The sequence below is a fragment of the Carcharodon carcharias genome, chromosome 17 (genome assembly GCF_017639515.1).
Source record: "Carcharodon carcharias isolate sCarCar2 chromosome 17, sCarCar2.pri, whole genome shotgun sequence".
NCBI classification, from domain to species: domain Eukaryota; kingdom Metazoa; phylum Chordata; class Chondrichthyes; order Lamniformes; family Lamnidae; genus Carcharodon; species Carcharodon carcharias.
Genome location: NC_054483.1, coordinates 18,416,729 through 18,437,503, shown reverse-complemented (window position 1 = coordinate 18,437,503; position 20,775 = coordinate 18,416,729). Strand labels below are relative to the sequence as shown.

At 43.8% G+C, this 20,775-nt stretch overlaps 1 protein-coding gene across 2 annotated transcripts in view; it reads left to right on the top strand.

The window, feature by feature from the left end:
- LOC121289941 (leucine-rich repeat transmembrane neuronal protein 4-like) overlaps positions 1-12,354 on the top strand; it is a 345,090-nt gene extending 332,736 nt beyond the window's left edge. For both annotated transcript variants that reach the window (XM_041209948.1, XM_041209949.1), the window contains one exon: positions 11,964-12,354. In XM_041209948.1, coding sequence (XP_041065882.1) covers positions 11,964-12,188 — 225 coding nt within the window. In that variant the 3' untranslated portion in view covers positions 12,189-12,354. The remainder of the gene's footprint in view (positions 1-11,963) is intronic.
- Positions 12,355-20,775: the final 8,421 nt, after the last annotated feature.

Genomic DNA, 20,775 nt, shown 5'->3' with positions numbered 1-20,775 from the left:
TGGACTTGCATCCCTGCCCCCAACATTTCTGCTTTCGCAACAGGAGCAAATCGGTTAATTGTAACGCTGCTGGGATTCGACGGGAAGGCAGTCAACCAGCAGAGCTCCCCTGACATCCAACAGTATTTTTTTTAAAGGCTGGAATGTTTAAGTAGTTAACATGCAAGCCATAATCAGGTCACTGTGCTCATGTCATGGCCTGAAGTCAATTATTTGCCTGGCTTGATAAACACATTTGATGTCAGGAGAGATTTCACAGTCGGTGTTTTCCTTGAGTCTCTGTATTTTTATATTATTCTCTACATGCATTGCAATTCCATTTTGTGGTGGAGTAGTTCCAGCTCCCTGAAATATCGTAGCCCAACCAGTGCTCCTAGATCTGTGTAGCTGAGCTGCCTGTGTTTGATGTCGAAAGCTATTAATGGTTACTTAACCATTCCAGTCACAGGCAGGTCCCAGTGGAGACAAAAGTTAACAATAGACAACTTCGACTAATTCAGATATTCCTAAATCTGAATTATTATTAGTAAAGAATCCAGCAGAATCAATGAGGTCTTCAAAGCAAGTCACCTAGCAGGAAATGATTAATTAAATTATGGAAGTTAAAGTTAGCCTCTGCCAACACTGATATTGGATGGAATATTCATTCAGGTACTTGCTACAGAATATAATCCGTAGGTTGCAGTAGGAAGTATGATATGCATTTATAAAATGCCTTTCATGACCTCAGGATGTCCCTCAGCACTTTACAGCCAATTTAAATACTTTGAAGTGTAATCACTGTTGTAATGTAGGAAACGCAGCAGCCAATTTACACACAGCAAGCTCCCACAAACAGCAGCAATGTGAGAATGACCAGATAATCTGTTTCAGTTGATCGAGGGCTAAATTTTGGCCAGAGAAACAGGGATAACTTCTCTGCCCATCTTCGAAATAGCAGCATGCCATATTTTAGTCCACCCAGGGGGCAGATGGACACTGAGTTTAGTGCCTCATCCAAATCACAGCCGCATTCTCTCAGTACTACATTTGAGTGTCAGCCTAAATTTTTGTACTCAAGTCCATGAAGGGCGACTTCTCCTTTTGACTCCGAGGGGAGAGTGTCTATCCATTGAGCTACTGAGCAGGAGAAAGGAAAGGACCTGACAGTGAAGGCTGTCTAAATTAAGGTGGTGACTCTATTGCAATACCCTGTTTAGATGATCACCACAGGCAAGCCTAGTTACCAAATTACAGCAGGCTGTTTGATGCTGGGGCACAATAGGAAAACATGATCATTAAGATGCACATGCCTGTGCTCGTTCCAGCTCGCATCACAGGTGAGTTATCAATGGTATGAACCCCGTGTGTTTGAGCACTTGGCCAGAGGCTCCAAGGTCATGTGTAAGTCTTCAACACTGTACAGCTTCAACAGCCTCAACTGAGATCAAATAAGTCATTTTGTGTTTCAAAGCCAAGCTGTTCCTACTCTGTGTTATTCATTCGCTGAATATTTTTCTGGTAAAGGAGGAAGTTGGGGCCAGTCTGTCTTCAACATTGGTTGATTAACAAAATCCTGTCTAATAGAAGAGCAGACGACTTCCTTCACCCTTTTGCACTGCACCAAACCCACAGGTGGAAACTAGTTCTTGCATGTGTGCCCTGACCTTCCCCCAGTTAGCGTCTGATGCTCTTAATCACAACGAGAGCATACACTCAATTGTCACAGCATTTGCAACATTAGCGGGACAATGCATTAACACTGGACAATGTATTTACTAAGGGGCATCAAGGAAGAACAATGGAGATGCTACTACTGGTTAACTTTCTCATGAAAACAGACTGACCAACTGCGCAGTTTATTTGGAAAAACTGTTTGGATGCCACACGTCATGGTTGATCCCCAGAGCTCATTAATAGATAACAGCTGGCCTCGTACCAAATTAGGAAGCATTTGTTCAACCAAGTTCTTTCGCTAACACACACAGAGATCAAGAGTTACTGCCTTCAACTCCCTGCCGCTGTTTGATTTTTCTGTTTCGACTGAAGCTGAGCACAGCAATGGGGAAAATGGAACAGTGGATCTAAGTTAGAGTTGAGATATCGGCATAGATTGGATGACAGGATGACATTTTGCACTCGCTCCTTTAATGTGTAAAAAGCCACTGAAGCTCTTCACTGAGATGTGTAGGGCAACAAAACAGACAATGGAGAACAGAGCCAAAGAATAAGTGATAAGGAGGTGTGCTCCAAATCACGACCAAAGAGATGAGCTATCGGGAGGAGTTTTAAAAAAAAGGAAAGGGAGCTGGCAAATCAGAGTGTTTTTTTAAATTCATTGATGGGACGTGGGCATCGCTGGCTAGGCCAGCATTTATTGCTCATCCCTAGTTGCCGTTGAGAAGGTGGTGGTGGGCTGCCTTCTTGAACCATGGCAGTCCAGGTGGTGTAGGTACACCCACAGTACTGTTAGGGAGGGAGTTCCAGGATCTTGACCCAGCGACAGTGAAGGAACAGAGATATATTTCCAAGTCAGGATGGTGAGTGGCTTGGAGAGGAACTTCCAGGCGGTGGTGTTCCTTTGTATTGGCTGCCCTTCTCCTTCCAGATCGTAGTGGTCGTGGGTTTGGAAGGTGCTGCCTAAGGAGCCTTGGTGAGTTTCTGAAGTGCGTCTTGTAGATGGCACACACTGCTGCTACTGTGTGTCGGTGGTGGAGGGTATGATTGTTTGTGGATGGTGTGCCAATCAAACTAGCTGCTTTGCCCTGCATGGTGTCAAGTGATTGGAGGCACAGCCATCAATGATGGAGTAAAAATAGAGGTCATGCTCAAGGGCCTAGGAAAGCCCAAAAGGGTAACGGAGAGACATATGCACTAAGTTAAACAGCTCAACATTTTCACAACTGGAGCCTGAGTTTGAATTCAATTTGACCCAATGATATGAGAATGCCTGCTCTCTGCAAATGCAAGGATCCTTAATATCGCAACTCTAGGACAACACATCCAATAAAGCAGCACTTCCATAATACTGTGCTGGAGTAGGTTATCAACCTCAGTCCTGGAGTGGAATTCAATAATGCAGCATCAGTGACCAGAGTACAACCAACAGTTATTTTCCACAAATCAACAAGTTGGTGCAAAGAGAAATTTTCCATAGATTTTAAAAGGAGCCCTCTGACCTTTGACCTCTAACTCTCTGACCTTTGCAACTCAAAGTTGGGAAATATTCCGCTCTCAGCATTAACCTATCGCATCATCATGAGCAGAAGATAAAAAGAAGCGAGCTCAGACCGTAACTAGGTAATAGATCATGGAGAAGCATTACCATCTTTGACAAGCCCTTGAGTCCTCAGGAAGGTTATGGTATTGAATCATTTCAAGAATTATTGAGTTACTATATACCTACATTGGGCATGTAATTGAGTTTTTGAGGCAGATTTTATTTTGTCCACTTTACTTGCCCCATCCATGGTGGTTACTTTTATAGCCATCGATGGTCAGCATGGGAGATTTAATTGCCTGCTCATCTCTTGGGAGCATTTATTTAGTAAAATGTCCCAATGCACTTCACAGGAAGGATGTCAAGCCAAGTTTGATACTAGGCATCAGAAGGAGATATGAGGACAGACTATCAAAAGCATGGCCAAGGAGGTGGGTTTTAAGGAGTGCCTTAAAGGAGGATAGAGAGATATAGAGAGGTGCAGAGTTTTAGGGAGGAAATTCAAGAGCTTAGGGCCTGAGCAGGCACACCCACAAGAGGCCAGAATTGGAGGATGCATAAATTTCTGAGGGTTGTGAAGCTGGAGGATGTTACAGAGACAGGGAGCAGTGAGGCCATGGAGAGGTTTAAAATCAAGGATGGAATTTTTTGGAATCAAGGCTGGACCAGCGAGCTCAGAGGTGATGGATAAAAGGGATTTGGTGTGCGTTAGGACACAGGCAACAGAATTCTAGATGACCTCAAGTTTACAGACGGTGGATGATGGGAGGTTGGCCAGGAATGCGGTTGGAACGCTCCATTCCATCCTACCGGCATATAGATTCTCTGACCAGCAAGGGGTTCACTGGATCAGGAAACTGGCTGACATTTTCTTTCCAGATCACACATTACTAAGGCCACTTGTAGCACCCCAAATGCTGCCCCTGTTTACTTCATAAGCATCATGTTTAATATATTACTCATAGATCTCGTGCCCTGAGTCAGAGAAGTTGATGCATTTAAATATTAATGCTGCTTATAACATCAGACTGACTGATTTACATTGACTGAATAAGTTAATTTCTATTTTTATTGATGGAAGTCTGGTATATTTCTGCTGGCACTTTAGTGATTGAATCCCACAACAATGTCTGTTATTCCATGAATAACCATAGATCAATGGCCTTTGTTTCTGTAAATTTGTTTATCTGTACATTTTCCTCTATCCTGTACAGTCTTTAAGTACTTAGAGGACACAGCAAGGCTGTAAACCAAGATGGACCAGCTAGAGAGAGCTACCCACCATTTAGCAATAGTAGGGAGGAGGGATGGGAGCCCTATGGCACTAATATAGATAGTCTTGTACTTTTGTGGTCCTCCAAATGGCCACTGAATTTAATAGAACAGAGTTAGGTTGCTGGGGTTTGAGAGGTGGAAGGGTTCTGCCCTGGAGTCACTGTTGAATAGGAGTTTGGCAGAAGCCTGAAAGGAAAAAAATAATATTTCTCACAGCTTGCAGGTGAAATATGAGGGTTAGCTGACTAGTTGACTTCTTTTATGAAAAGAGCAAGTCCTGAGGTAACAGGGAAGGGAACAAAATCCCATGCCCAGCAGCTTTGGGTGTGACCAATCTTTGTGCAACCATTGAATCTGTTGTTTTCTAAATGGTACCTGGATGTTTCAAAATTGTGAAAAACATTTTAATTACGAGCAACAAAACCTATGGGATAATTAGAGGATTCAAAATTTAACCTGTTTGTTTTGATTTCGAAAAAAAAACTCAAATTAAGATGAAAAAAGATGTGTGCACCTTACTGACTCCCACTCCCAATCCCAATAACAAGTGTTAGTAATTAGAATGTTTGCACTTAACATCAGCATGAAAACCCACATCAAAACGCATAGAATAATCGTATGACACGAGGCTGATCTAACTATCAACGTAACACGGGTGATTAGTGGCTCAATCCTGAAATTAATTTACTCTAAGGATAACCTTCCTCTTAGTTTAATAGACTTTCTCAAGTGAAAGAACACATTGAACATCACTCTCCACAGAAACACAGACATTTCACTGCTTCAAAAAAAATAATACATTTTGTCCAATAATGTTTTTGACATTCATCTTCTAGTTGAAATAACTTTAAAGCACACCTGAGCCAAACTGCTAAAAGCTGAAGAAAAATGTCCCACCACTTTGGCTGATGAAACGGGATTGATGCATACCAGGAATTTTGATGCACTCAACTTTTTTGAGATGGTACAATCAAAATTCCAACCCAATAGCATGACAGCACCAGATTAAAAAGAACCAGGTCAAGTCCAACTTCTTCAAAGAAGGTGAAGGGAAACAATTCAAAGGTATAAGAGCCTTGTTTTCAAGGGCCAGGATGTCAACATCCTCCCTGGTAACCCGTTCCCAGTCTTGGCTAAATAAACTCCTCCCAAGTGCATAATCCTTCGGCCAGAAGTTTGCCTTCAGCGTGCGCCTGACAAGCCCGAACGTAATACCACACACGTTGGCGTCGGGCGTGTGTCCCGACTCCACCGCTCACCTCCACGATATTTCGTTTGGCGGGCACGTGCCAGAGGTGTCTGAGCGCCCGCCGATAATTGTAAGGTCTATTAAGGCCATTATCGAACCAATTAACTTCAAATTTACGCTGCCCCTCCAACCTGATTGGTCGGTGGGGCAGGCGAAAAGGCCAAACGGCCTTGGCGTTTTTTAGGAAACCTCATCCACGAGCGGGATGAGGTTTCCAAAATCTAATACTAACTAAATAAAACCTTTATTTTGACATGAAAAACATGTCCCATCTCATGTGACACAGTCCCTCCTTCCCCCCCAACCCACACAGCGCTCACCAACGCCGCTCGCAATCCATACAGCCGCGTTAAATCGCGGTGCGGAGCCCATCGCGGGCGGCGGGCAGCTCCCCGAGCGCCCCGAGCCCACCCGACGAGAGAGAAATTCAGGCCTTATAGTCGGTAGGCAAAAGTGACGCCAATTGCTTGCCTACGTTTGAGCTGACCCTGAAGTCCTGGCATGAAGCACCCACCAGTGTCCAATCCCTGACCAGTGGGCGGCAGGTGTGGCTGGTGGCTCCGTTCAACCTGTGCTGATCATGTTTTGGGTCCAAGTCCTTTCGGACAGAAAACCTCTCATCCTGGCGCTGTTCTCCTCCCCGGAGGTGGTGCACCTGTAGATGCCCAAACCGGCACTGAGCCCCACTCAACTCTCCCTGTCGCTGCTCTGTGTAAAAACAGGACGCTCGCTGTAGCAGTCTCAAGTTGCAGCTTCGCATGGTGAATTTATCTGAAGCTGTGCTTGATTTGTCGGTTGAAATTTATCTTTGTAGAATATTTCAAACTGTCCAGAGAGATTTTATTTAATTGAATTATTTCAGCATCCATTACATTCCCAAGCGAGCATTTCTTTTATTCTTAAACCAATTATTAAAATACACTCCTGAAGAACGTGACCAGTTTTGGAGTGCTGTCACATTCAGCTTAACGTGCTGACTCGTGGCTAATTGAAATCGGGCATCTTCACCGAAAAATCACATCCAATTGTCCCTCGGGATCAGGTGTGATTTATTATATTGTTATGAAATGATAACCAAGGAGTCCCATGGAGCACATTGTAAATCCTGCAGCAATGCCGAATGGATCAAAATAGGATTTGCTTAAAAATGAAAAATACATTCCTTCTCCTTCAACCTTCTCGGTCTTGGCTTGCAATGTATTGTTAACATTGCGGACACAGTAAGCAAGGGTGACTTATCCCCGCTTGCCGACCCAACGCTGTTCCACTTTGAGCAATTCGGCCACGGCAAGAAGCTTGGCCAGTGCAGAAAGACTCGAGTCCCAAGCACCCAGAGTGATATACAACATCGGAGATAAGAAGCATTATACACTGTCCTCTGGTTGCAGCCATTTTGGTTTGAACAGAGGGCATCACAGGAAAATGTGGGGCGGAATTTTACGTCATGGCTGGGGGCGGAGCCAGAAAATTGCAGCGACCGCCTTTAAAAGTTCATTGGCTTCGGCAGGGCCCGATGATCCCACCGGCGGGGAGGGGCTGTAAAACTCCGCCCCTGATAGATTGTCTTCCAAGAAAAAAGAGATGGACTTACATTTATTTACACAGTACCTTTCCCAAACAACGCATGCCCCAAATTACTTTATTGCCAGTGAACTACCATTAAAGTTTAGCTACTGTTGCTATCAAAAAGACTCAGATTTATGTGGCACTTTTCGTGACCACCAGACGTCTCAAAATACTTTTTCTTCCATGAGATGTGCAGGTTGCTGGCTGAGCCAGCATTTATTGCCCATCCCGAATTACCCTTGAGGTGGCGGTGAGCTGCCTTTTTTGAACCGCTGCAGTCCGTGTGGTATGCTTTCGAGCCAATTAAATGCTTGCGCAGTGCAGCTACCGTTGTAATGTGGGAAATGTATCTGTCGAATTGCGCACAGCAAGCTCCCACACACAGCAACAAAGTAGATGCCCAGGCCATCAGTTTTTTTTTTGGGGGGGGTGTTAGTTGAGGGATGATATTAGTCAAGACGCCAGCAGCACTGCCCCATTTTTCATTTGCGTTGTGCTACGAGAAGGCGGATGGGATCTCGGTTTAACGTCTCATCCAAAATGGCGCCGCCAAAGCTTGCTCAGTCCAGCCGCGTTATAATAACGCGCCTTCAAAGGCCCGAATTTGCTAGCAGAACCGGCCACGTTCACCCACTGCCTGCGTCAAGTCAGTGAGTCTAAGCAGTCTGTTCATCCCTCGTTTGAGCTTAAGTCAGTGTTTCCTTTTGACAGAGTCGTGGTTATGGCAAGCAAAGTTACTCTTTGGTTACCTCCTTTCTCCAAATCTTATTTAATCACAACCTCACTTTTAGACACTGTACTGCTGGAGTCTGAAGTGTCATAATCTCTTGCTTTGCACTGCAATATTTTTGCTTCAGCCCACAATGTCAGTGAAAGAACTATGTGTACGGTTTGAGGGAAACCATAGAAAGAGGATGTCAGAGGCAAAGAAAAGGACCCAGATGGGTTCACTGGGAAGCAATTGAAGATCAGAGAATGCAGCCATAAAGATATTTTGAAAACCTACGTTTTCTGTGGTGCAGAAATGTTAAGGGGAGGATTCAAATGTAGTGTTGAAAATGATGAAAGGGCTTGAGAGAATAAATAATGAAAGGTCATTCCCGCTGATAGAAATGGAAATACTCAGCAGGTCTGGCAGCAACTATGGGGAGAATTTTCTCCCCGTCCGAGGGGTTTGGGCAGGAGCGGGCAAGGGTGCGGGCGGGGCAGGGTGCCACCAGCAAGCGGCAGCGCGCCGCCATTTTACGTGGGCGGGCCCAGCGTGACACACACCCGGAAGCGGTGAGTGCTCCCTGTGCGGCCGGGGGCAGGGGGGGCGGGTAGTAGGCAACTTTCAGGTTGGACAGGCAGTTCAGTTAATCACTTTAATTAGTTCTTAAATGGCCTTAATAGGTCTTTGACAATTCGGTGGGCGCGCAGCCAACTCTGCTACCCGGGTCAGAATTACGCGCGGTGACATTGGGACGCCCGCCTGACATCACCGCGCATCATATTACGCATCGGCGAGCAGGCCCCACCCCCCCGCTCGCTGACCCGAAGATCCTGGCCTATGGAGAGAGGAACGTAGTTAACGTTTCAGGTTGAATATAACTCTTCTTCAGAACTGAAAGGTCCATCATTGCCAAAGTAGTGTTTGCTCTGTGTCAGCACTAGAAGAATGAAGAGGGAGATAAAGAGACTTATTTCACACAAAGGGTCTTTAGAAGAGGAAAGACATACTACAAGTGGCAACTGAAGTCAAGCCAATCACACCATTTAAGAGGGAGCAGCATAAACACTTAGAACATGAAAACATTGGAAATATGAGAATTAGGCCGTTCAGCCCCTTGAGACTGCCCTGCTTATCAGTAAGACCACAATGGATCTTTTGCATCAACTCCACTTGTCCACCCAATCCTGATTCCTTAATTCCTTGGTATCCAAAAATGTATCAATCTCTGTAACAATGTATTAAATGACAGAGTATCCACAGCTCTCTGGGATAGAGAATTCCAAAGATTCACAATCCTCTGAGTCAAGAAATTTCTCCTCATCTCAGTCCCTAAATGGCTAACCCCTTAATCCCAAGACCATGACACCCGAGTTCAAGACTATCAAGCCAGGGAAAACAGTCTCTCAGGGAAAAAGCAAAATACTGCGGATGCTGGAAATCCAAAATAAAAACTGTATCAGAGAGCTTGACTGGATCAATGCTAAGAATGTTATGTCTCAGTGAGAGCACCTCTCATTCATCTAAACTCTAGAGAATATAGGCCCATTCTATCCATCACTTCTCATATGACAATCCTCTCATCCCAGGAGCAACTTCGTGAACCTTCATTGCACCTCCTTCAAGGCAAGTATTTCTTTCCTTAGGTAAGGAGGTGAAAACAGTACAGAATAATCAAGCTGTGGTCTCAGCAAAACGCTATATAATTGCAGGCTAAATGGCCTACTTTTTGCTTGTATACCCCAAACTCTTGAAATAGAGGCTAACATACTATGAGCCTTCCTAATTGCCTGCTCTAGTTCCAACAGCACAGACTGCAATAGGTCTGAATACCGGACAGGGAAACATAACAAGCTATCGAATAAATACCACCCACTTTAAGCACTGCCCAAGATGGATTTCTACCAGATAACAATAACTTGCATTTATAGAGCAACTCTAAGGTGAGTGTAACATTCCAAGGCACTTCACAGGAGCATTACCAAACACAGTTTGACATAAGGAGACATCCAGATCAGTAACCAATGAGTTGGTTGAAGAAATAGGTTTTTAAGGGACATCTTAAAGGAGGAAAGCAAGGTTGACAGACAGATTGGTTTATGCAGGGAATTCCAGAGCTTGGGACTTGGGCAACTGAAGGCACAACCACCAAAAGTGAAGCAATTAAAATGAGGGCTGCTCAAGGGGCCAGAAATGGTGGAACAAAACAATCTCAGAGGTTTGTAAGCATGGAGTAGGTTACAGGGATGGGGATGGGTGAAGCCACAGAAGAATTTGCTTTCGTTTTTTTAAGAATATGTAAGGACATTTAAGTGGTTAACATCATGTGTGTTCCCTCTTTGAATACAACAAGGTCTGATCTTTTTTCCTGTTGCCGTTAGACTGATAAGCAAAGTAAAAATGCAATTAAAACTCAAACGTCAATTAGATTTTAATTGAAAAATCAGTTGGCATGTCTAATTAAAGATGACAGACACTAGATGATACGCATGAATGCTTAGATTAGCAATAAAAGATTAATAGCTCATAAAACATCATTAATTGCCAGATTACGCTGAAGGAGTATATTGTTATTGAAGTGTAATTCAGTGATTCTGAGAGAGAGAGATTTAAAAATTTAATTTTTTTCAATCAAAGCCTGAAGCGGTTTGTGGTGAAGGATGGTGGATAGTTTAATGGTATAGTTTGGGCTGATGTTTATCTGCCTTGTCTCTTTTTATCCAGTTCTATTGCAGTCCTTGATTGAAATTTTATTCTAGCTTCGTGAGTGCCATTTTTTGTCTAGGACCAGAGTTAAAATCCATAAATCCCCACCCCACTCATACCAACAGGTTGGTAGTCGTGTGTCTGCCCCTGCTCGTTGTAAAGTGTAACATTGTGGGCTTCAGTGCACAGCAGAAAGCCACCCTCCACCTCAACGCCAGTTTCGCATTCACATCCACAAAAGCCCAAGGGTTGACGGTTTTGAAACAGAATATCGTTATGAGATTGGGCTAAGGGTACATCATTGGTCTTACTGCCTTGTCATCTCCAACTATTGCAGCACACTTAATCTCTCTACTGCACAAAGTATTTTATAGAATCTGAGACAAAGGGTAAAGATAAGAAAGGAAAGAATTGCATGATGCACCATCTCTCACGACCTCAAAACACCCCCAAGTGCTTGACAGCCAATGAAGTACTTTAAGTGTTGTCACTGTAGTGATGTGCATAACTACTTGTGCATGGCAAGCTCCCACAAACAGGAATGAGGTAATGACTAGATTATTAATGTTTGCTATTGGATAAACATTGGATGACATGAGAAAAAACTGTTTCCAATTTGCTGTGTGCCAATTGGCCGCTGAGATTCCTACAGCACAACAGTGACTACACTTCAAAAGTACTCCAATAGCTGTAAATCACTTCAGGACACTGTGAGGTCATGGAAGGTGCAGCATAAATGCAAGTCTTTATTTATGCTATACAGCATCTTCGAAAACCCAATTATCCAGCACTAGCACTCAATCTCCCTCAGTGGGCGCATTAACCAACTGTCTGTGTGAAGTTGTTCATTCAAAACCATTTGCTCACCCTCTCCTCTTCTGAGTTTACATTTGTGCCAACTGGTAACAGAAGTGTTCATTGTGTCGTTACTGTCAGCATAGCTCCTTTATTCAAAATTCTGCACCGGCAGTGATCACCGAGTAACTAACAGGATTGTACGCTTTTGATGTTCCGGTTTGGATATTTTTAGGGGAGTGCGGTGATTTGGGTAGCTCTACCAAACAGCTGACACAGGCAATGATGAGCCAAAAGGCCCCCACACCTTGTGTTCAAAATCATTCCCCGATTCTCCTTCCTCAGTTAGAGGCGTTGCTCTGAAGCAGTTTGAAGCATCTACTTTTGCAAACAAAACCTCATCTCTGCTCAGAAGATCAGTTGCAATAACTCTAACATTCTCTTCTATTCTCTTTCTCTGACAGACTCCACTGCCCATGAACATCACAGCCTTTTACAACTATGATCAGCCACTGGTTGGGTACTGCAAAGCACATCAGACTCTTCACATACATAAGCGGTACGAGACCCCTCTGCAGGAAGAACCAGAGCCTAGCAATGTAGAGCCGGGTATGAGTCGAAACGTCATTAGCACAGTGGCTCGCTCAGCTATACCCAACATACATCTTGAAGCACCTCACTCACCATAGAACGATATCCCGTAGGCGATGGACTTTGATGCGACAAATTCTCGTATGGAAGAACAAAAAGACAAAGGAGGATAAAGACAAACTTTTAAGTGGTCCTTGCTGAGTCTAAAAAAAAATGGATACAACTCTGAACAGTCTGTGGCCATTAAACTCAAACAGCTAAATTTCAGAGTTTTGACGTCCTCCTGATTTTACGCGCTTTGGTATTTGACGATGTAAATATAAGACTCTGCTTATGATGTTCTTAAGAAAATAAACTAAAAACTGTAAAGGATGAGTCAACTATTTTAATAGTCGTGCTTTCCCCAAATTGTACTTCTCCAATAAGGCAAGATGAAAAGATGTAAAGAAAAAGCCTAATATTCAGCCAATGATGTTGGGATTTTCTTCCCCAGAGTAGTAATGATGGGGGTTGTTTGGAATATCATCGATTTTGGTCAAAAAACTTGACGCATATCTTAAGGGTTGCCAATGAAGTTGGAAATCCTGAAAGCTGTCAATCCTGTCTATGACACATCTATCTGATGTATCCAGAATGAGCGGGGCAAGTGGTCAATTTCAGTGTAATGATGCAGGGGGTGGGAGTCAGAGATTTTCTCAGATCATTGCAGGGAGTGTCATTTTACGTGAGGTGGAAGAAGATTTCTGGCTTGGTATTTCTGCAAGATTCATAAATGCGTTCCAACAGAGCTAATATACAGTTCGTAACACTAGCCAGACAAGGTTTGCTTTGAACTCATTTACAATGGCACACCACACATTGACAAAGGCGGTTCTTTCGCCCAGTCACTTCAGACACATATGGAATATCTGATGTTTTAAAGAGGTGGTTTTCATCGAATGGTTACAGCACAGGAGATGACCATTTGGTCCATCAAGCCCATTTTCTACTGAAAGAAATCACTAGATTAAATGTCTGCTTTACTCTTGGCAGGAAAGAACTGTTTTTGGCCTCTGAAATTTTTCACATTTACTTTTTGAAACTAAAGTAAGGTATTTTTTTCCAGAATAATTTGATTTGCTATTTTTGGATTGTGGGTGTAGAAGAGTGATGATGTGCCTGCGTTTGCTTTTCAGATGAACCACACATTGCTTCCAGTGTTATACATACACCCTCTTACCAGATGGAGAGTCTCTAGCAAAAGCTCACTAGGTAACATATACCAAACATACAAACAGAAAATGCTGGAAGTACTCAGTAGGTCTGGCAGTGTTTATGAACAGACAAACAGGATTTGGGTTTCATGTCGATGACGTTGATCAGAACTGGAAAAAGTCAGAGATGTAGCATGTTTTGAGGAAGAGCAGAAGCAGGGAAAGGGTTGGAAAGAAGACAAGGAAAGATCTGTCACAGGGTGAAGGCAGGAGGGATTAAATGACAAAAGGGATGATGGTGCAAGGCAGAAGTGGGTGTTAATGGATAAGTAATGAAACAAAAGATGGGTCTAGAGTGCAGATGGCAACAGTAGAACCATTATCAGCATTCGCTAACCAAAAAAATCCTAGCTGCTGCTCCCATTTTGTTGGATAGTGCTGTACGATTTTGTCTGATTCCACTGTAACCATTTACACAACCTCTAGACCCATCTTTTGTTTACTTGTCCCATCATTTCTTTTGTCACTTAATCTCTCCTGTCTGATCACAGACCTTCCCTCTTCTTCTTTCCACACATCCCCCTGTCTCCTTGCTTGTTTAAAATGTGTGACATCTCCAGGTTGTTTTCCAGTTCTGATGAAAGGTCATTGAGCTGAAACTTGGGGCGAGATCCTTTAAATCACTCAAGACCCATTTTCAGTTAAAATCGGAGTGAATGTTTGTGGATGGGGTGCCAATGAAGCGGGCCGCTTTGTCCTGGATGGTGTCAAGCTTCGTGAGTGTTGTTGGAGCTGCACTCACCCAGGCTAGTGGGACATATTCCATCACACTTCTGACTTGTGCTTCGTAGATGCTGGACAGGCTTTGGGGAGTCAGGAGGTAAGTTACTTGCCACACTATTCCTAGCCCCTGACTTGCTCTTGTAACCACAGTATTTATATGGTTAGTCCAGTTCAGTTTCTGGTCAATGTTAACCCCCAGGATGTTGATAGTGGGGGATTCAGTGATGGTAATCCCATTGAATGTCAAGGGCTGATGGTTAGATTCTCTCTTGTTGGAGATGGTCATTGCCTGACACTTGTGTGGCTCGAATGTTATTTTCCACTTGTCAGCCCAAGACTGGATATTGTCCAGGTCTTGCTGCATTTGGACATAGACTGTTTCAAAATCTGAGGAGTGGCGAATGATGATGAACATTGTGCAATCATCAGCAAACACCTCCACTTCTGACCTTATGATGGACCTCAAGATAGTTGGTCCGTGGATATTATCCTGAGGACCTCCAGCAGTGATGTCCTTGAACTGAGATTATTGACCTCCAACAACCACAATCATCTTCCTTTGTGCTATGTATGACTCCAGCCAGCTGAGGTTTCCCCCTTATTCCCATTGACTCCAGTTTTGCTAGGGCTCCTTGATGTCACGCTCGGTCAAATGCTGCCTTGACGTTAAGGGCAGTCACTCACACATCACCTCACTTCTGGAGTACAGCTTTTTTGTCCATGTGTGAACCAAGGTTGTAATGAAGTCAGGAGCTGAGTGATCCTGGCGAAACCCAAACTGAACATCAGCGATCTGGTTATTTCTAACTAAGTGCCTCTTGATAGCACTGTTGATGGCCTCTTCCATCACTTTACTGTGGCAAGTAACTCACCTTCTGACTCCCCAAAGCCTACCAAACAAGATACAAGTCAGGAGTGTGATGGAATACTCCCCACTTGCCAGATGAGTGCAGCTCCCACAACACTCGAGAAACTTGACACCATCCAGGACAAAGCAACCCGCTTGATTAGCACCACATCCACAAACGTTCACTCACTCCACCACTGACACAAAGTAGCAGCAGCATATACCATCTACAAGATGCACTGAAGGAATTCACCAAGTCTCCTTAGACAGCACCTTCCAAACCATGACGACCACCATCTAGAAGGACAAGCACAGTTGTTGGGTCAAAATCCTGAAACTCCCTACCTAACAGCACTTTGGGTGTACCTACACCACATGGACTGCAGCGGTTCAAGAAGGCAGCTCACCACCACCTTCTCAAGACAATTAGGAATGGGCATTAAATGCTGGCCTAGGCAGCGATGCCCACATCCTGTAAATGAATACTTAAAAAATCAAGAGTAAGCTGATGGGGCAGTAAATGACCAGGTTGGATTTGTCCTGCTTCTTGTGTACAGGACATACCTGGGCAATTTTCCACATAGCCAGGTAGATGCCAGTGTTGGAGCTGCACTGGAACAGCTTGGCTAGGGGCGCGGCAAGTTCTGGAGCACAAGTTTTCAGTACCATTGCCAGAATATTGTCAGGGCCCATAGCCTTTGCAATATCCAGTGCCTTCAGCCATTTCTTGATATCACATGGAGTGAATCGAATTGGCTGAAGCCTGGCATTTGAATGAATCAACCCTAACTGCTTTCACCTGTTCCACAGGTTGACCAATTGCTCATGGAATTTTATTTCAGCTAATCCTTTATTTCCCTTCAAGTAATAGCTGGGTCCACTGGTTCCACTGTTCTGGGGAAAGTGCAGCAGCTCGTCATGAACAACATTATCGAGTCCCTCTGGAATTCTAAAACGAGCAATCATATCACCTCTCATCTTTCCAATTCCAGTGAGAATTTTCCCAATTTACATAACTGATCATAATCCAATCTCCCCATCCAACATGATCATTCTGGTGGGAAAGAGCCTGGTCTCTATTTGGTTGGCTACCGCATCGGACAACTGTGAGTTGCAGTGACCAGGACAGTGCCGGCACTGATACGCTATTGCTAATTATCGTGGTTTCAAAGATGCCTGTTCTAATGCACCACAGTGCTCCAGCAGCAATATTCTTCAACACATTTCTTCACAATGTGGCTTTGGCTAAAACCCAATAGCCCATGCCACAGAAGAGGTTCACTCTTTTTGTCATGGTGCCACTATCCTTAATGTGGTTTGAAATCACTGTTGACATATCACACGGCAATCCAAAGCAAGAGGGCGTCAGAAACCCACGGGGGCATACCCGTTCCTTTGTTTCCCTCCCTCCAGCATTGGTTGGTGGGGGAGTGTGTCTTTGCCACCTGCTCAAAGGGACAATTGGGGAAGACAGGTGGGTTTGGAGTTTAGCAAGTAGCATGGCCAAAACATGCAATGAGGTCCAACAACAAGAGTGGGCAAAGAGTTCAAGTCAAGAAATGGAATCTATCCTAGTTTGCAGGGAGTTCTGTCAAAAATGGCTTGAGTATTGCTCCTCTCTGTTCTTAAAAATTTCAAAACTCATGTTGCTAGCAGCTGCTTTCTGGATCTCCAGCACTTGGTTGAAATCCTGTAGTTTTTCTGGGCATCCCTCTTCTGTTGAACATCCACATGACAGTGTACAAGGAAAGCAAAGTGGCACATTCCGATATCACCAACATCATTACCATCTACTTTAATGCTTCCCAGTTGGAGCATGCAAGATCTCCCTCCCTGCCCGGGCCTGAAGGTATCCAAAGTATGTGGTTTCCCATTTGATTCCCTCTGCCTACCATCACAGAGCTACCTAACTAGGTAGCTCTTTCAAAGAGATGGCACAGGCAAGATGAGCTGAATGGTCTCCTACTGCATTCTAAGATTCTAGTCTCTCCTGCGGAGAAGGTGAGAAAGCTCATTTGAAGCAGCCATTGCACACTTCCCGTTCCCTGCCTTGTGTATTGAAATCATGATCCTTCCCATCACCTCCAACTCCTAAATGACTCGTGCTGCCAAATTTGAAAACAGCGCATGGTAACATGAAGAATTCAGCGCTGGCTGAAAAGCTATCACAACTGATAATCTTAACTTTAATTAGAACGGAAGGTATAACAGCAGGAGTAAGCCATTCAGCCCTTTGAGCCTGCTCTGCCATTCACTTTGATCATGGCTCTTATTCTTACCCTATACCCATGTTCCTTGGCATCCCTGTTTTGAATACACTCAGCGACTGAGCATCCACAGTCCTCAGAGCTGAACAATTCTGAAGATCCACAAAACATTTCTCCTCATCTCTCACTCTGAGACTGTTACCTCGTGTTGTTAACTGTTCAGCCAGGGGAAATGTCTGCAGCATCTACCCTACCAAGCTCCTCTCAGAATTTTATAGGTTTCAATGAGATCGTCTCCCATTCTTCTAAACTACAAGGAACATCAGACCAGTCTACTCAATCTCTCCTCATAGGACAATCCATCATCCCAGGAATCAATCCAGTGAATCTTTGTTGTTTCCCCGCTCAAAGGCAAGTATATCCTTCCTGAGGTTAAGTCCAAAATTGTGCACAGTACTCCAGGTGTGGCCTCACTAACGCCCTATGGGGAAGATGTTTCCATTAGTAGGAGAGACTCGGACCCGAGGGCACAGCCTCAGAGTAAAGGGAAGACCTTTTAGAACAGAGATGAGGAGAAACTTCTTTAGCCAGAGAGTGGTGAATCTATGGAATTCATTGCCACAGAAGGTTGTGGAGGCCAGGACATTGAGTGTATTTAAGACCGAGATGGATAGGTTCTTGATTGGTAAGGGGATCAAAGGTTACGGGGAGAAGGTGGGAAAATGGGGTTGAGAAACTTATCAGCCATGGTTGAATGGCGGAGCAGATTCGATGGGCCGAATGGCCTAATTTCTGCTCCTATGTCTTATGGTCTTATACAATTGCAGTCAAAGTTCTTCACACTTAGACTCTAGTCCCTTTGTCATAAAGGGTAACGTACTATTTGCCTTCCCAATTGCTGGCTGTAAGTGAGATATTACGGAAGAAAAGGCAATGCACAGAAAGAAAAGGTAAAATGTCATTTATGTGGCAACTTTCATGACCTCAGGATGCCTTCACAGCCAAACAAGGGCTCTTGAAGTGTAGTCACTGTTATTATTTCTTTTGACCACTGCTGCTACAGAACACAGTTTTGAATTCTTTCCTGTGCCAAGTAGAAAACTGCTGAGCTAAAGCAAGTAAAAACTGTGCTACAACTGCAATGATTGTTACAGAAGGTCCTGAGTACTTGTACCCATAATAAGCAGAATTTAGAGTGGAGCGCAAAACTTTAAGGGTCTCTTTTATTTGTCTTTCCTGTTCTGAAACTGTCCATCATCCCTATTCGAAGATCATATCCAAGAAAATATGTCGGCCTCACTGCATCCAATGGCTTGAGAAGTTCCATTGAAAACAGGGCATTCAGACCAATCTAAAGTCTCAAGTGACACCAGGACTCTCGCTACACTGACTCATTCATTCCCAAGACCCCCAAAAAAATAATGAAAATCCTTGCCTCGTTCTGCTCTTCCTTTTTGCTACGGGCTTCTAAAGCCCAACGCTGAGAGTATACAATTGCTGAATTACCAAGTGTTCCCACACCCTGTTTTCAATCTTGAAAACACTGCGTATTTCTGCATATCGAGGTTCTGGGGAAATTGGGTGTTGGAGATGATTGTATTGAACATGATTTCAATACAAAAGGCAGGGAATGGGAAGTGTGTTTTGGGTACCCCATATGGGTTTTATCACCTCCTTGGTGGTATTGGTGAGACCACACCTGGAGTACCGTGCAGAGTTTTGGTCTCCTTATTTAAGCAAGGACATAGTTGCATTAGAAGCAGTTGAGGGAAAATTCATTTGACTGATTCTTGGGATGTGGGGGTGGGGGGGGTGGGGGTGCAATTATCTTATAAGCAAATGTTTTATTTATTCATTCATGGGATGAGGGCATCGCTGGTTAGACCAGCACTTATTGTCCATCCCTAAGTGCCCTTGAGAAGGTGGTGGTGAGCTGCCTTCTTGAACCGCTGCAGTCCATGTGTTGTAGGAACACCCACGGTGCTGTTAGGAAGAGAGTTCCAGGATTTTGACCCAGCGACAGTGGAGGAATGGTGATATAGTTCCAAGTCAGGATAGTATGTGGCTTGGAGAGGAACTTGAAGATACTGGCGTTCCCAAGCATCTGCTCCCCTTGTCCTTCTAGATGGTAGAGGTTGCGTGTTTGGAAGGTGCTGCTGAGGAAAGATTGGATAAGTTGAGCCTGTATCCATTGGAGTTTAGAGGAATGAGAGGTGACCTCATTGAAACATATAAGATCCTGAGGAGACTTGACAGGGTGGATGCTGAAATTTCCCCTTGTGAGAGAGATGAGACTAGGGGACACAGTTTACAAATAAGGGGTCTCCCATTTAAGACAGAGATGAGGAGAAGTCTGTTCTCTGAGGGTAATTAGCCTGTATGCGCTTCCCCAGAGAGTGGTGAAGTGTTATGACACAGCAGTTGGTAAAGGCTGAGTTGTTTAACCCCAGAGGGAAACTTGAACAACTGTCATAACCTATATTTTCAATTGGAATGTTTGAGATGCAGCCCTGAATTCGGGAATAAAACCATCGAGCCTCAAGAGGTTTTTATATAAAACTAAATTAAACAATTATTAACTTAATTAGAAATTAAACACATACGCATGTCTACAAATTACTACCATAATAACTTCTAAACAAATCCCCAAATTAATCACTCCCAGGTAAATTTCCAAGGCAAAAGTAACCCATAGACTTTAGACAGGCACCAGGCAAAGCACATTTGACCTTACGAATTCAAAATGAATTGCAATTTGGGTCCTTTGCGTACACAGTGGGAGGCTTACAGGCTGGTTAGGCCTTAAATGCCTCTGACTTACACACATAAACTCCTTTCTGTTTGTACCTAACTTTTCCTTTGAATGTAAATTTTCTATTGTATCACTAGGCTTCTAACGTTACCTCTCCTAACAATAATATTTTCATTTCACTAATTTTATTTGTAATATAAACACGTTGCTTAGCGTCTCCCAGCTAGGTGCAAGATTTTACTCCCACTCTTGAATGCTTTATTCAACAAATGCAAATTTGCGCTTTACCTTCCATCCTCATTACGTTTATCTAATTAACATCAAAGCACCTAGATTAGCTAGCTTTAATCCAATTAAGAAACACACAGTCAAACACAGAGGCACAGGCCCCTCTAAAATTCCATTTTAAAAATAATTTCCAATAACATTATAGACATTAATATCTCTTCATGACAGGAGGCAGGGTCATTAAACATTTTTTTAGGAAGAAGTAGACAGATTTTTCACTAACAAGAGAGTCAAAGGGTATTGGAGGGAGGCAGGATAGTGGATTTGAGGCCAGAATCAGATCAGCATTGATCTTATTGACTGGCGAAGCGGGCTGAAGGGGCCGAATGTCCTATTCATGCTCCTAACTTCTATGCCCATATGCCCTCCGTGCAACAGAATGATGGCTTCAGACAGCACAGAAGGAGGCTATTTTGCCCATTGTGTCTGTGTTGGCTTTGGGTAGAACTATTTGATCAGTCCCACTGCCCCATTCTTTCTTCATAGCCCCTAAAATGTATGTCCAATTCCCCTTTGAAAGTGACATCTCATCTGCCTTTTCCAGTGGTTGACTTTGGCACAGAAGGTCTCCACATTGTGTCGGCTCAGGTTCCTCAAACCAAAGAATGGTTTCAG